The 15192-nt window shown below is 41.7% G+C and overlaps 1 protein-coding gene across 5 annotated transcripts in view; it reads right to left on the reverse strand.

The window, feature by feature from the left end:
• Positions 1–15192, reverse strand: part of stxbp5l (syntaxin binding protein 5L) — a 523376-nt gene that overhangs the window by 194439 nt on the left and 313745 nt on the right. For all 5 annotated transcript variants that reach the window (XM_048540360.2, XM_048540359.2, XM_059650278.1 and 2 more), the window contains exon 12: positions 7666–7816. In XM_048540360.2, coding sequence (XP_048396317.1) covers positions 7666–7816 — 151 coding nt within the window. The remainder of the gene's footprint in view (positions 1–7665; positions 7817–15192) is intronic.

The following is a 15192-nucleotide window of genomic DNA, read 5'->3' on the forward strand; positions in this document are numbered from 1 at the left end:
GCAAGCCTCCCCAGAACATTACTTGGGTCTCTGGATTAATAGTCCAGCAATAATACCGCTAAGCCATTGCCTCCCCATAAATGTGAGCTGAGTAAGGAGAATCAAATACTGTCAACCATTTTGTGGCCTGGTTTTTTCAAAAACAAATAATAATTTTCAGGAACCATGTAGAAAGACCCCCTTCAGGCATTTCTCCAACTTCCTTTTGAAGCCACAATTCACTCTGCCTCCGCCATTCTTTTAGGCAGTGGATTTCAAATTGTAACTACTTGATGTTCAAAACTTCTTTCCTCTTGCTGCCATTAGTTCTTTTACAAATTTTCATTTAAATTGGTGTTCTCTCAGTCTTAGCCATTTTTCATCTGGAGTAACACATAGAACTGTTCCCAACATAGAACTATGTGTAAACAATTTATAGCCTATATTGTTCAATACTACGTTAAGAAGTAAATGTTGAGAGATCTGTAAATAGGAGATGCTTCAAAATAAGTGTTGAAAAGTGCTGAAACTAATGCTCTAATGATGATTGCTGACTGTGTGTACTCACTGGTGATTTTTTATGACTTTGCATGGACAATTATGTGCAATACTAAGCTGATTTAAAATAAAAATTTTATTAACCAATATACTCTTTTCGATTAGTTTATTTGCATTATTAGATATTTGTCATCTTGTTTAATTATATTTATGGGAGGCAAAGCTTTTAGTGTGCATGCTCCCGATGTTGGCAAGTGCAGCCTTAAAATAATTACTTACATTAGTCTTCATAAATTAAAGATGAAACAAAATTATTGATCTCGTTAAACTATCTCAAGACTTGGGGAGGCGATGGCCAGTGGTAATTTCATTGCACTGTTAATCTAGAGACTCAGATAACATTCTGGGTACCTGGGTTCAAACCCTGCCATGGTAGATGGTGGAATTTGGATTCAATAAATATCTGGAATTCAGAATCTAACAATGACTGTGAATCCATTGTCGATTGTTAGAAAAACCCATCTGGTTCACTAATGCCCTTGAGCGAAGGCAACTGCCATCCTTACCTGGTCTGGTCTACATGTGACTCCAAACCCACAGTAATGTGGTTGATTCTTAAATGTCCCCAGGCAATAAATGCTGCCTAGCCAGTGACAACCTCACCCTGTGAACAAATAAAAAAAGCTTTTAATACATGTACAGGTCAGTAAAAGAAGCTATAAAAGAATTGAAGAGTCGATTGCCAATTACAAGGGAGCATTAGAACAATTTATAATTGTATAACATGTATAAAGTGTAAGATTTTCAAATGCATTTTAGAATCCCATTAAAAGGTAGTGAATGCTTAGGTGGAAGACAGTTTGGAAGTAAGTGAAGCAGAGAATGAAAGAGATTTTGAGAATCCTTATTGAGGGAGAAAATCAAAGACCTAAGACTGGTTACAACATAAAATTTCAGCCCATGAAACCTTTGCCAGCTCTGTGGAAGAATAATTTAGTTAGTGCAGCTCTTTAGCCTTATCCCCACAAGCTTGTCATTTCAGTCCCCTTCAGGTGTTTCTCCAATTTCCTTTTGAAGCTGCAATTGAGCTTGCCTTCATCCTTTTAGGCAATGGATTCCAAATTGTAACTACTTGGTGTGTAAAACTTTTCTCTTCTTGTTGCCTTTGGTTCTTTTTATCATTTTTCCTTTAAATCAGTGTCCTCTGGTTCTCAATCATTTTCCCAATGAGATAAAAGATTTTGAACAGTGGGAGGCAAGGCTCTTGTGGTACAGCGTTAGTGTCCCTACCTCTGGGCCAGGAGACATGGGTTCAAGTTCAACTCGCTCCAGTGTTATTGTACACGTTAATAATATCAATGAATAGGTTGATTAGAAAATTTTAAAAGGTGGGAAGAATGGTACAAGTTAAATACTTCAAGGATGATAAAGGGCTAACTGATGGAAACAGTTAATCAAACAAATGAAAACTAGGGAACTTGGAGAAATAAATATTGATGTCTTCAAAAATGTCCATCTTACAGAAGAGGAGGTGCTTGAGGTTTTAAAATATATAAAGATACATAAAGCATGGGGATCTGATCAGGTATATCCCAGAACTTCGTGGGAAGTCAGATTGCTAGAAAGAGATTGCTAGGTCCCTTGCTGAGATATTTGGATCATTGGCAGCCATGGGTGAGAAGATTACAGGTGGCTAATGTGGTGCCATTATTTTAGAAAGATGGTAAAGAGAAGCCAGGGAAATATAGACTAAATCAGCGGTGGGTAAGTTGTTGAAGAAGATTCTGAGGGATGGGATTAATGTGCACTTGGAAAGGTGAAGACTAATTCTAGCAAGGTTAGGTTGGATGGAATCCAGAGAAGTTGCCAATTGGATACAAAATTGACTTGAAGTTGGGAGACACAGGGCAATGACAGAGGGTTGCTTTTCAGACTGGAGGCCTATGACTAGCCATGTGCTGCAAGGATTGATGCTGGGTCCACTGTTTTTCATCATTTATATAAATTTTTAGATATGAATATAGGAAATCTGGTTAGTTTGCAGATGACACCAAAATTAGTAGTGTGTCGCACAGTGAAGAAGATTATCTTAGAGTACAATGGGACCTTGATCAGATGGACCAATGGGTTGAGGAATGGAGATGGAGTTTAGTTTAGATAAATGTGAGGTGTTGTATTTTCGTGAGGCAACCCAGGGCAGGACTTGTGATAGGGCCCTGGGGAGTGTTGCTGACCAAAGAGACCTGGGGGAAAGGTGCACAGTTCTTTGAAAGTGGAGTTGTAGGTAAACAGGGTGATGAAGAAGGTGTTTGGCTGGCTTGCCTTCATTGGTCAGTACATTGAGAATAGGAGTTGGGAGGTCATGCTGTAGCTGTAAAGAACATCAGTTAGGCCACTTTTAGAATACTGTGATCAGTTCTGGGCTCCCTGCTATAGGAAATAATTTGTTAAACTTGAAAGGGTTCACAAAAGATTTACAACAATGTTGCTGGGATTGGAGGGTTTGAGCTGTAGGGAGAGGCTGTTTTCCCCAGAGCTTCAGAGGCTGAAGACCATAGAGGTTTATAAAATCATGACAGACATGGATACAGTGAATAGACAAGGTCTTTTTCTCAGGGCAGGGGAGTCCAAAACTAGAGGGCATAAGTTTAAAGTGGGAGAGGAGAGATTTAAAAGGGACCTAAGGGGCACCCTTTTCACATGGAGGGTGGTGCATGTACGGAACGATCTGCCAGAGGAGGTGGTGGATGTGCGTACAATTAAAACATTTATAAGGCATCTAATGGGTACATGAATATGAACAATTTAGAAGAATATAGTCCAAATACAGAGAAATGGGACTAGATCAGTTTAGGATATCTGGTTGGTGTGGACGAGTTTCCATACTGTTTCACTTTATGACTCTATGATTGTCGTAACCCCCAGAATGCTGTAACAAGGAATTCAACAGTTGTAATGTCATTGTTTGCCAATGGGCAATAGTTACACTTTTTTTTGGAGATGATATTTCCTGCAAATGTTACTTGTCATTTGTCAGTATGAGCCTGGATATTGCTCAGCACTTGCTGCACTTGGAAATGGACTGCTTCAGTACCTGAGAAGTTGTGGTTAGTGCTGAACATTGTGCAATGATCAATGAACACCTCCATTTATGAATTTATGGTGAAGGGAAGGTCACTGATGAAGCAGGTGATGATGCTTGGGCCTAGGACACTAGCCTGAGCAACATCTGCAATGATGTCAGCTCAGTCTTGCAGTTGAGATAACTGACTTCCAACAACTACAACTATCCTTTTTTGTGCTAATTATGACTTAAACCAGAAGAGCGTTTGCCCCGATTCCTATTGACTATAGTTTTGATCGGGCTCCTGGATGTCACACTCAGCAAAATATGGCCTTCATATCAAGGGCAGTCATTCTCATCTCATGTCTGGAGTTTAAGTCTTTTGTCCATGTTTGAATCCAGGCTATAATGAGGTTATAAACTGAGTGGCCCTGACAAAACCCAAACCAAACATCTGTGAACAGGTTGTTGGGAAGCATGTGTTGCTTGATAGCATTTGGTGTTTTGCAGCAATACTCAACATTGACTTTAGGCCGCATGAAGTTTCATGGAATTGGGTTAAACATGAGGAAGAAACCTCCTGTTGATTACCACTGACCGCCCCTGCACTCAGCTGATGAATGCTCCTCCATGTTGAACACCACTTGCAAGAAAAACTGAGGCTGAAGTGGGCACAGAATGTACTATGGGTAGGAGGCTCCAACGTTCATCACCAAGAGTGGCTTGGCAGCATTACTACTGTCTGAGCTGGCTGAGTCCTGCAGGGTCTGTGGCAGGTGGTGAGGGAACCACGAAAATGGAAAAATCTACATACTGTCAATCTACCTGTCACAAATGCATCTGTCCATGGCAGTACTGGTAGGAGTGACCACCACTCAAAGTGCTGTCTCCACATTGAGGATTCTCTCCTTTCCTCTGCATTTGTTTGGTACAACCACTATGCTAAATGCAATATTGAACAGATCCAGCAACTAAAAAATCCATTGACTGTCAGCAGCAGCATAATTGTAGTTAACCACTAACTGTAACCTCATGGTTTGGCATTTCCTAGGATATTATAGAGCAATAAAATCCCTTAAATCATTGATCAAATCTAACCTCTGCAGTCCTGCCACATCCAGCCATGAACTGTGGTAGACAATTAAGCAACTAGCAGGAGCAAGAAGCTCCACAGATAATCCCATTCTGAATGGCAAGGGAGCCCAGTGGATCAGTGCAAAAGTCAAGGCTGAAATAATTGTAAATACTTCCACCAGAAGCATTGAATGGATGTTCCATCTTGGCCTCCTCCTGAAATTCTGGTATCAAAGATTCTGGTCAAGAGCCAATTCGGTTCATTCCATGTGATATCAAGAAACAGCAGAAGTCACTGGATACCGCAAACGTACCAGAAATAGTACTGAAGATTTGTGCTCCACAAATAACTGTGCCCTGGCCAAGTTATTCCAGCACAACTACAAGACTGGTATTTATACAACAGTGTGGAGAATTGAGCAAGTATGTACTGTTCAAAAAACCAGAACAAATCAATCCTGGTCAACTGCTGCTAAAATCTATTCTCAATCATCATTAAAATGATTCAAGGAGTTGGCAACAGTGCTAACAACACACAATCCTGCCCAGGTTTGTGTCGACAGTAAACAGATTTAAGAACAGCTTCTTTCCTGCTGTTATCAGACTTATGAACAGGCCCCAATTATATTAGAGTTGATCTTTCTCTGTTCCTTCTCTATAGCTGTAACATGATATTTGGCATTCTGTTCTATTACACTGATGCACTAGGGTATGATTTGTCTGATTAATATGCAAGACAATACTTTTCACTATATCATGTGACAATAATCTTTCAAATCAAATAAAACATAAAACTGTTAAATTTGGTTCCCTCATCCAGGACATCAATATATACCGTGATTAGTTCAAGTATCATCTCTCTGTTTCTTGTCTGTCAACAAATTCTCAATCCATGCCAATACATTATCCCATCCCATGTCTTTTAACTTTACTCACTAACCTCTTATGTAGGACCTTATCAAAAGATTTTTGAAGGTCCAATAAATCAGATCCACTCATTGTCCTTCATCTATTCTACTAGTTACATGCTGGAAAAACTCTAGTTGATTACTTAAACATGATTTTTCCAGTCCTGTCAATGTTTTCCAGATGTTCTCAGTCCAAAATATGAAGGAAAAGGGCTGAACTACCAAGGTCAGGTGAGAGCAACTACCCTTGACAGCAAGACCCTATCTAATCTGGCAATAGGGAAATGAATCTCAGATTTTGGGTTCTGTATATAAGCAGAGAAATGTCCTCCCCAGAAGGGCAGGGCCTTGTGGGATCAGGAATAGAGGGCATTAGAAACAGGAAGAACACGGAGACCATATACTCAGTATTAACTGAAGCTGGATCTGGCCTGGGAAAGATAAAAAATGACTGCAATAGGAAAATGCGACTCTGAGGAGATAGACACGGGCATCTGTGTACTTATTGCTGAAGACCTCACATTTTCGGTTTTGCTGGAGGCTGAATACCCAGAAAATTGCCCTGCGGCTGACCGTGTGATGGCATGGTGAGTTGTAGTCAGCTTGCTAGACTGTGACAGATGATTAAATTTCTTCTTACACTGGATCCACTTCAGCCAAATCTACTCCTTCTGCTAACTGTGTCAACATGCAGGTCGGCTTAGCTTGCAATGCGTGGCTCCTGCTACTTTCCAGGAAGCAGATCACTCTCCTCTTCCTTAGAACCTCCAGGAGTACCTGTAGGTCTCAATATTGAATTGAGGCATTGTCTTTACCTCTCCACATGATTCTAATGAATTTGATTCAATGTTTCTAATCTGGTGTCTGTCATGTTCTGTTTAAATTGGACATGCACTTGCTCACTTCCATATCCATTCCTGGCCATATGGTCACTAAATGCTACTGAATCCTTCTCCAGGCCACAGAGTAACTTCCTGAGAATTTAGGTCAATGATTCCTTTCTCTTGCAGTGTAAGAACGGGATCTCAGTCATAGTCCTACGGTATAAAGTCCTGTAAATGCAAGTCTACACTTGATGTTGGATACCCTTGACAATGAAGTAAAAGTCACAGAACAATCCTAGAACAAAACTAGAAACAGAAGTCCTTGAAATCGAGTTTATGTAGCTACCGATAAAAATAACGATGTACTAATAAAGTGGGCATAACTAAGTTAATTGGATAGTTGCAGAGAATTTGAACTTAGTATTCTGAGGTACCGGATAATGAGCAACTAGCTCATTATTGGATTTGTTGGATCTGTACTGACAAAAGACCTTGTTGATGGCACAAAAGACAAAAGCAATGCTCGTTACTAGGGGCTTTGAAGAGTCACTTGATGATACAAGTGTTAGATTGCAATCTCACACGTTTAGAAAAGTAACCTCAAATATTATAATGATTTTGGTTACATTTTCATGGGAATGGCAGATCAATAAATGCAAAAACCACATACCTGGAAGGAGATACTTTTCCACATAGAAATGTTTCTGAAATTACTCCAAGGGGTAGCTGATGTAGAAAAAAAACTATGAAATCTAATGATGCATCCAGGGTTTAGTTTTTGACATTGAACTCTTTTGTTGAAAATAGGTTGTGTTTAATAAAAAAGCAGATCCTATAATGTTTTATTTGTGTCATAAGGAAAAATGTTATCGCATCTTCATCATGCACTTTAATTTCTTATGGGCCCGAATAGATCCTGAGATTCTAGTGGCCATGCTATTGACAAAATTGACATAATGTACACTGGCCTATGTGGATTCAAGCAAAAAAAGTTATGAAATTGAATTTTACAGCATGTGTATCTTAAGATATTTGATTGGCATGCTAAAAACTAATGGAAATTATTAGTTTTGCAGTATAAGGCATTTTCCCCAAAATAGGTCAATAGCTTTCTTATTCCTGATTTATGTTATTCAACAATGACGCAACATAGCATTGAGAATACGTCTAATAATTATTTGCTGGTCTTTAATGCCAACATTTTTATATAACAGGACATTTGGCAAACATTTAACAAGTAAAATACAATGGTACCTTTGCCAGCAGTAGAATTGCCTTACTGCATCAATATAAGGAAGAATAAAGTACAGTCCATTACCTTTGTGCTATATCCCTGCTTTTTTTGTTGTTTGGCTCCCACAGAATAAAGTGCAGGTATCAAATCAGGAGGACAATCAGCAAAATACGCACAGCAAGTCACTGGAGACTCGTGCACATCCATTGGATATGGATTTTCAAAGATAGGAAAACTGACCGGAAAAACCAAAAATAGTGATATATTTTAAGCAATAAATAAACTTTTACGTTCAAACAAATTGAAGCATAACTGTGGTTAACATAAGATAGAAGCTAAGGACAGAATTTAATAAAAAGTGTGTGATATTGATTTATCATTGCCTCCCTGCATTCCACCCCCCCGGGCTTATTGATTGGTCAGCAGCTTTTGAGGTTAGGACTTTCACTTCTGAAGGGCCAGCACTTAACTGATTTCCAATAGGATACAGAAAGCACCACTGGAGTGGTAATTTAATTGAGTCCCAAATATTGCGCTGATCATAAAATTGAATGTTACATCACAGAGCACATCCAATTTCAAATTAAATTGAAACTGCATTTCTTTCAAAAATAAACTCCTCTGTATATTTCCTGCATGTCGACATAATTGTGCAAAAACAAATTCCACCCCTTTTGATCTGGATGTGCATTTCCAGAGAGCACACGTGTGATCACAGGAAATTTCTCATGGAAGAACTTGATCATTTAATTCAGTAGTAATGATACAGATCCCTTACATATCAATTGAAGTTTTTATACTAAGGATGCATGCTAATTTTCACAAATCCCCAGATGATATTTTGAAAAGGACTTCTGGATTATTGTAAAGAACTTTAAAATGAACAGGTTTTAAAAGATAAAGCAAAATATTCTGGATGTTGGCAATCTAAAATAAACACAGAGTGCTGGAGAAACTCAACAGGTCTGGCAGCAACTGCAGACAGAGAAACACAATTTGCATTTTGAGTCTGGTATGACTTCTTCAGAACTAAACTTTACCAAGAAAGAAAGGAAAAAATGCCTCAGATATTTGTTAACAAATTTACTTCCAAACTTTGAAATCTATTAATTGGTAATACAAATGTTTGAACATCATACAGCACAGAAATGGGCCCTTCAGCCTGCGATGTGTCGAACGTGATATCAAATTGAACTATCCCCTTCTGCCTGCCCTTGGCCCATATCCCTCCATTCCTTGCACATTCATGTGTTTAACTAAAGGTCTCTTAAATTCCATTATTGTATCTGTCTCCACCACCACCTCTGGCAGTGTGTCTCAGACGTCAACTGCGCTCAGTGTAAAAAACTTGCCCCTTACGTCTCCTTCAAACATTCCCCCTCTAACCTTAAATGCATACCCCCTAGTTTTGGACATTTCAACTCTGGGAAAAAGATTCTGACTATCAACCCCAACTACACATCTATCAAGTCTCCCCTCAGCCTCCCCCGCTCCAGAGAAAACAACTGACTTTTTTTAGCCTCACCTTATAGCACATACCCTCAAATCTAGGCAGCATCCTGGTAAACCTCTTCTGCACCCTCTCCAAAGCCTCCACATCCTTCCTGTAATGTGACGACCAGAACTGAACATAATACTCTAAGCGTGGTCTAACCAAAGTCTTATAAGTCTGCAACATAACATCCTGACTCTCGTACTCAGTTTCCCAACCAATGAAGGCAAGCATACCATACACCATCTATACCACCCTATCTTGCGTGGCCACTTTCGGGGAGCTATGAACTTGAACCCCAAGATCCTTCTGTACATCAATGCTGTTCAGCATCCTGCCATTAACTGAATACTTTTCCTTAACAGTTAAATTTCCAAAATGCAGCACCTTAAACTTACCCAGATTAGGCCTGCCATTTCTCCACCCATATCTGCAACTGATCTGTATTCCGCTTTATCCTTTGATAAAAGTCTACATTATCCACAACTTCACTGATCTTTGTATCCCCTGCAATCTTACTAACCCACTCATCTACACTTTTATTCAAGTCATTTATGTGTATCACAAACAGCAAATATCCCAGCATGGGTCCCTGCGAGACACCACAAGTCAAGACCTACTGCATGAAAAACACCTTTCCAACATTACCCTCTGCCTTCTATGGGTAATCCAATTCTGAATCTATGCAGCCGAGTGACCATGGATCCCATGAATCTTAATCTTCTGGATGAGCCTACCTTCAGGGACCTTGCTGAAAGCCTTACTAAAATCCATGTAAACAACATCCGCTGCTCTACTGTCATCAACTACCTTCATCACCTCCTCAAAAAATTCAATCATGACCTGCCCTGCACAAAGCCATGCTGACTGTCTCTAATAAGGCCATGCTTTTCCAAATGCGGATAAATCTTTTCCCTAAGAATTCTCTCTAATAGCTTCCTAATCACTGATTTGAGACTCACCAGTCTGTAGTTTCCTGGGTTATCCCTATTTCCCTTCTTGAACAGAAAAACAACATTAGCTACACACTAGTAATTTGCAACCTCTCCAGTGGTTAGCAAGGGTGTAAAAATCTTAGTCAAGGCCCCAGCAATCTCCTCTCTTCCCTTTCTCAATAACCTGGGGTAGATACTATCGAGCCCTAGGGACCTATCCACCTTAATGCTCTTAAAGGTATCCAACACCACTTCTTTCTTGCTCTCAAAATGCCCTAGCATGTTAGCATGCTCCACACAAATCTCACTATCCTCCATATCCTTTTCCTGCGTGAATACCGATGCAAAGTACTCATCTAGGACCTCACCCACATTCTCTGCACAAGTTCCCTCCATTATCCTTGAGTGAACATAGAAAAGTACAGCACAGTACAGACTCTTCGGCCCACGATGTTGTGCCGTAGAATAATCCTAATTCAAAGTAAAATAACCTAACCTACATTCCCCTCAATTCACTGCAGTCCATGTGCATGTCCAGCAGTCGCTTAAATGTCACTAATGACTTCGCTTCCACGACTACCACTGGTAAACTATTCCATGCGCTCACAACTCTCTGCGTGAAGAACCTCCCTCTGACGTCTCCTCTATACCTTTCTCCTAACACCTTAAAACTATGACCCCTCGTGGCAGTCAATCCTGTGGTCCTACCTTCCCCCTAGCTATCCTCTTGTTTTTACTGTATCTGTAGAATGCTTTGTGATCCTCTTTAACCCAACTTGCCAAGGTCATTTCTTGGCACTTTCTCGCTTTCCTAATTCCCTGTTTGAGTACTTTCCTGCTTTCCTTATATTCCTCATGGGCCCTGTGTGATTTTAGCTTCCTAAACCTTACATGTGCTCCTTTTCTCGTTTTGACTAAATTTGTAACCACTCTGTAAAACATAATTGGAACATTTTTCTGACAAATACTGTAACATTTTTGAGGTTTATAATAAATATGATGATTTAGTACTACCTCTTAAGGTAAAATGAAAGAGATTATATGACTTGTTCTGAAGTCTGCTTCACAGTTAAGCTTGGGTGATTTGACTGTTCATGTTTAAGAAGGGTTCAAACTGTTTCACTGGGAGTTACAATTTAAAATTTAGTTACAAGGTACGAGTTAGAACTGTTAATTTAGTTCCAAGATAAAGGAATGCTGGACTCTCAAGGACAGCTAATTAGCTCTTCTACCGAGATTCAAGGCCCTTGATTCAGATTGCCACGGAGAAGGATATACAGGAAGTCATTGTAAAATTCCAGTTATAAGCTTTCCTGGAATGTCACTGAATGGTATATGCAGTGTTTCTAGTTCATCTGGAACCAGGTGAGAGGCAGCATTTAAAGACTAAAAAGGTTTCTATGAGTTGCTGTGCAGGAATTCAAGCGGAAGCTTGTGCTCAGACAAAATTAGTGGGGAATTATAACAAGGATGAAAGAGTCACCCAGCTTGAGTTAGAGGGAGAGGCTCTGGGGGAAAATAAATCACGGTGAATGATATTTCTAAAATTGCAAGTTACCAGGCTGAGAAAAGAACAGGAATGAACTTGCAAGAGCTAAAATTCACTTTGAATTGATTCTGGGAAAATTGAGTGTGAAAGACAGTGTAAAGTATACCTGTGAAGTTTGCTTTTACAGTTAGGCTAAGAATAACAGGAAATGGCAAGATAATAAAATGTGAGGCTGGATGAACACAGCAGGCCAAGCAGCATCTCAGGAGCACAAAAGCTGGACGTCCATGGTGAATATGAGGTGTTGGGGGCCAGGGAATTGGAAGTCCTGGAGGAGATGGAGGGTGTGGGTGGTGTCACGGACGTAGGTGGGGAGTTCCTGGACCAAAGGGGAGAAAATGGAGTCGAGATAGGTGGAGATGAGTTCGGTGGGGCAGGAGCACCATGGACGTCCAGTCCCTGTACACCTGCATTCCGCATGGAGATGGCCTCACGGCCCTCCGCTTCTTCCTGTCCTGCAGGCCCGACCAGTCCCCCTCCACCGACACTCTCATCCGCCTAGCTGAACTCGTCCTCACACTCAACAACTTCTCTTTTGACTCCTCCCACTTCCTACAGACTAAGGGGGTGGCCATGCGCACCCGCATGGGCCCCAGCTATGCCTGCCTCTTTGTAGGTTACGTGGAACAGTCCCTCTTCCGCACCTACACAGGCCCCAAACCCCACTTCTTCCTCCAGTACATTGATGACTATATCGGCGCCGCCTCTTGCTCCCCAGAGGAGCTCGAACAGTTCATCCACTTCACCAACACCTTCCACCCCAACCTTCAGTTCACCTGGGCCATCTCCAGCACATCCTTCACCTTCCTGGACCTCTCAGTCTCCATCTCAGGCAACCAGCTTGTAACTGATGTCCATTTCAAGCCCACCGACTCCCACAGCTACCTAGAATACACCTCCTCCCACCCACCCTCCTGCAAAAATTCCATCCCCTATTCCCAATTCCTCTGCCTCCACCGCATCTGCTCCCACGATAAGACATTCCACTCCCGCACATCCCAGATGTCCAAGTTCTTTAAGGACCGCAACTTTCCCCCCACAGTGATCGAGAACGCCCTTGACCGCGTCTCCCGTATTTCCCGCAACACATCCCTCACACCCCGCCCCCGCCAAAACCGCCCAAAGAGGATGCCCCTCGTTCTCACACACCACCCTACCAACCTCCGGATACAACGCATCATCCTCCGACACTTCCGCCATTTACAATCCGACCCCACCACCCAAGACATTTTTCCATCCCCACCCCTGTCTGCTTTCCGGAGAGACCACTCTCTCCGTGACTCCCTTGTTCGCTCCACACTGCCCTCCAACCCCACCACACCCGGCACCTTCCCCTGCAACCGCAGGAAATGCTACACTTGCCCCCACACCTCCTCCCTCACCCCTATCCCAGGCCCCAAGATGACATTCCACATTAAGCAGAGGTTCACCTGCACATCTGCCAATGTGGTATACTGCATCCACTGTACCCGGTGCGGCTTCCTCTACATTGGGGAAACCAAGCGGAGGCTTGAGGACCGCTTTGCAGAACACCTCCGCTCAGTTTGCAACAAACAACTGCACCTCCCCGTCGCAAACCATTTCCATTTCCACTCCCCCTCCCAGTCTCTAGATGACATGTCCATCATGGGCCTCCTGCACTGCCACAATGATGCCACCCGAAGGTTGCAGGAACAGCAACTCATATTCCGCCTGGGAACCCTGCAGCCATATGGTATCAATGTGGACTTCACCAGTTTCAAAATCTCCCCTTCCCCCACTGCATCCCTAAACCAGCCCAGTTCGTCCCCTCCCCCCACTGCACCACACAACCAGCCCAGCTCTTCCCCCCCACCCACTGCATCCCAAAACCAGTCCAACCTGTCTCTGCCTCCCTAACCGGTTCTTCCTCTCACCCATCCCTTCCTCCCACCCCAAGCCACACCCCCATCTACCTATTAACCTCATCCCACCTCCTTGACCTGTCCGTCTTCCCTGGACTGACCTATCCCCTCCCTACCTCCCCACCTATACTCTCTCCACCTATCTTCTTTACTCTCCATCTTCGGTCCGCCTCCCCCTCTCTCCCTATTTATTCCAGTTCCCTCTCCCCATCCCCCTCTCTGATGAAGGGTCTAGGCCCGAAACGTCAGCTTTTGTGCTTCTGAGATGCTGCTTGGCCTGCTGTGTTCATCCAGCCTCACATTTTATTATCTTGGAATTCTCCAGCATCTGCAGTTCCCATTGTCTCTAACAGGAAATAGCAGTTCTGTTCCATGGTTTAAAGCATAAGTTGCATGCAAGGATGGCGTTTAGTGGATGATGCTTTTAATTTGCTGTTACACTACTTGTCTTATAACTTAAAATGTCGCTGTATCATTATTTTAACATTTAACTAAAGTGCAAATTTCTTTCCAGAAGTTATTTGTCTCTATTAGTGTCATAAAGATCCAGCTGTTATCAATGGCTGTTTTACTGGTAAAATTCACTTTAAATAGCAGTACAATCTTAAGCTGCTGTACTTAGTTTGTTACCTTTTGTTTATAAAGTTGCATTGCAAGTATTTTGATCCTTTTTAATCTCAGCAAGAGTATTTAAGTAAGAAAGTTCAATCGTTTATTAATGGTATGTTTTGTAAAGCTGTAATTCAATCTTAATTATGATTTGCTCATTTATGACCGGTTCAACCCTGAAAGCGTAAGAGAATGTGTAGCGCTATTTCCAGACTGCAATTATTTTTATTTCTTATTTCTCATATTTGTAGTACTACTGAAAAAAAAAGGAAACTTTTAGAGCCATAGAGTCATGCAGCATGGAAAAGGCCTTTCGGCCCAGCAAATCTGCACTTACAACAATTACCTCTGAAGGTGCGCTAATCCCAATTTCCTGCACTTGTCCATATCCTTGAAAGTTATAATATTTCACATGATCAACCAAATATTTTGTAAAGTTTTAAGTTTTCTGGCTTCCACTTCCTTCTCAGGCAGTGCATTCCAGATTCCCACCGCCCTGTGAGTGAAAAAGTTGTTTCTCAAATCTCCCCACTGAATCTCCTGCCCCTAAATCATAAAACTATGCCCCCTTGTGACTAACTCCTCAACCAAGGAGAACAGCTGCTCCCTACCTACCCTGTCCATACCCGTCATAATCTTTAACGTCTCAGTCATGATCCCAGCCCCTGTCTTCTCTGCTCCAAAGAAAACATGATTCGGAGGTACCGGTGTCAGACTGGGGTAGACAAAGTCAGAGGTCACAAGACATCAAGTTAGTCTTCTACAGAACACTTCGGATACCTCTGTCAGTAACCATGCTCCCATTGTGATCTTTGTGACGGTTGACAATTTGTACTGTGTGTAGCTGAGAATGTTTCACACTTATATTTCAGTCATGCATCAACTTCATCCTCCCATGTATGTCGACAAATAGAATCTCCATCTTGGAGAATTTAAGTAAGCAGATCTTGGCAAGATCGTTCTGACTTTCCTTCCAAACATGACCTTATTCTGCCTTACTGTAAACTTTGTGTATTGTCATACATTTACACAGCTCTCTGGTACATTCCTTGCTGCTGTTACCATGCTCTTTTGTTTGTCTTGCATTTTGTTGTACCGTTTATTTAGCTTCTGGCTGCATCTATGAAGCCAGTTTGATGTATA

The sequence above is a fragment of the Stegostoma tigrinum genome, chromosome 12 (assembly GCF_030684315.1).
Source record: "Stegostoma tigrinum isolate sSteTig4 chromosome 12, sSteTig4.hap1, whole genome shotgun sequence".
Lineage (NCBI taxonomy): Eukaryota > Metazoa > Chordata > Chondrichthyes > Orectolobiformes > Stegostomatidae > Stegostoma > Stegostoma tigrinum.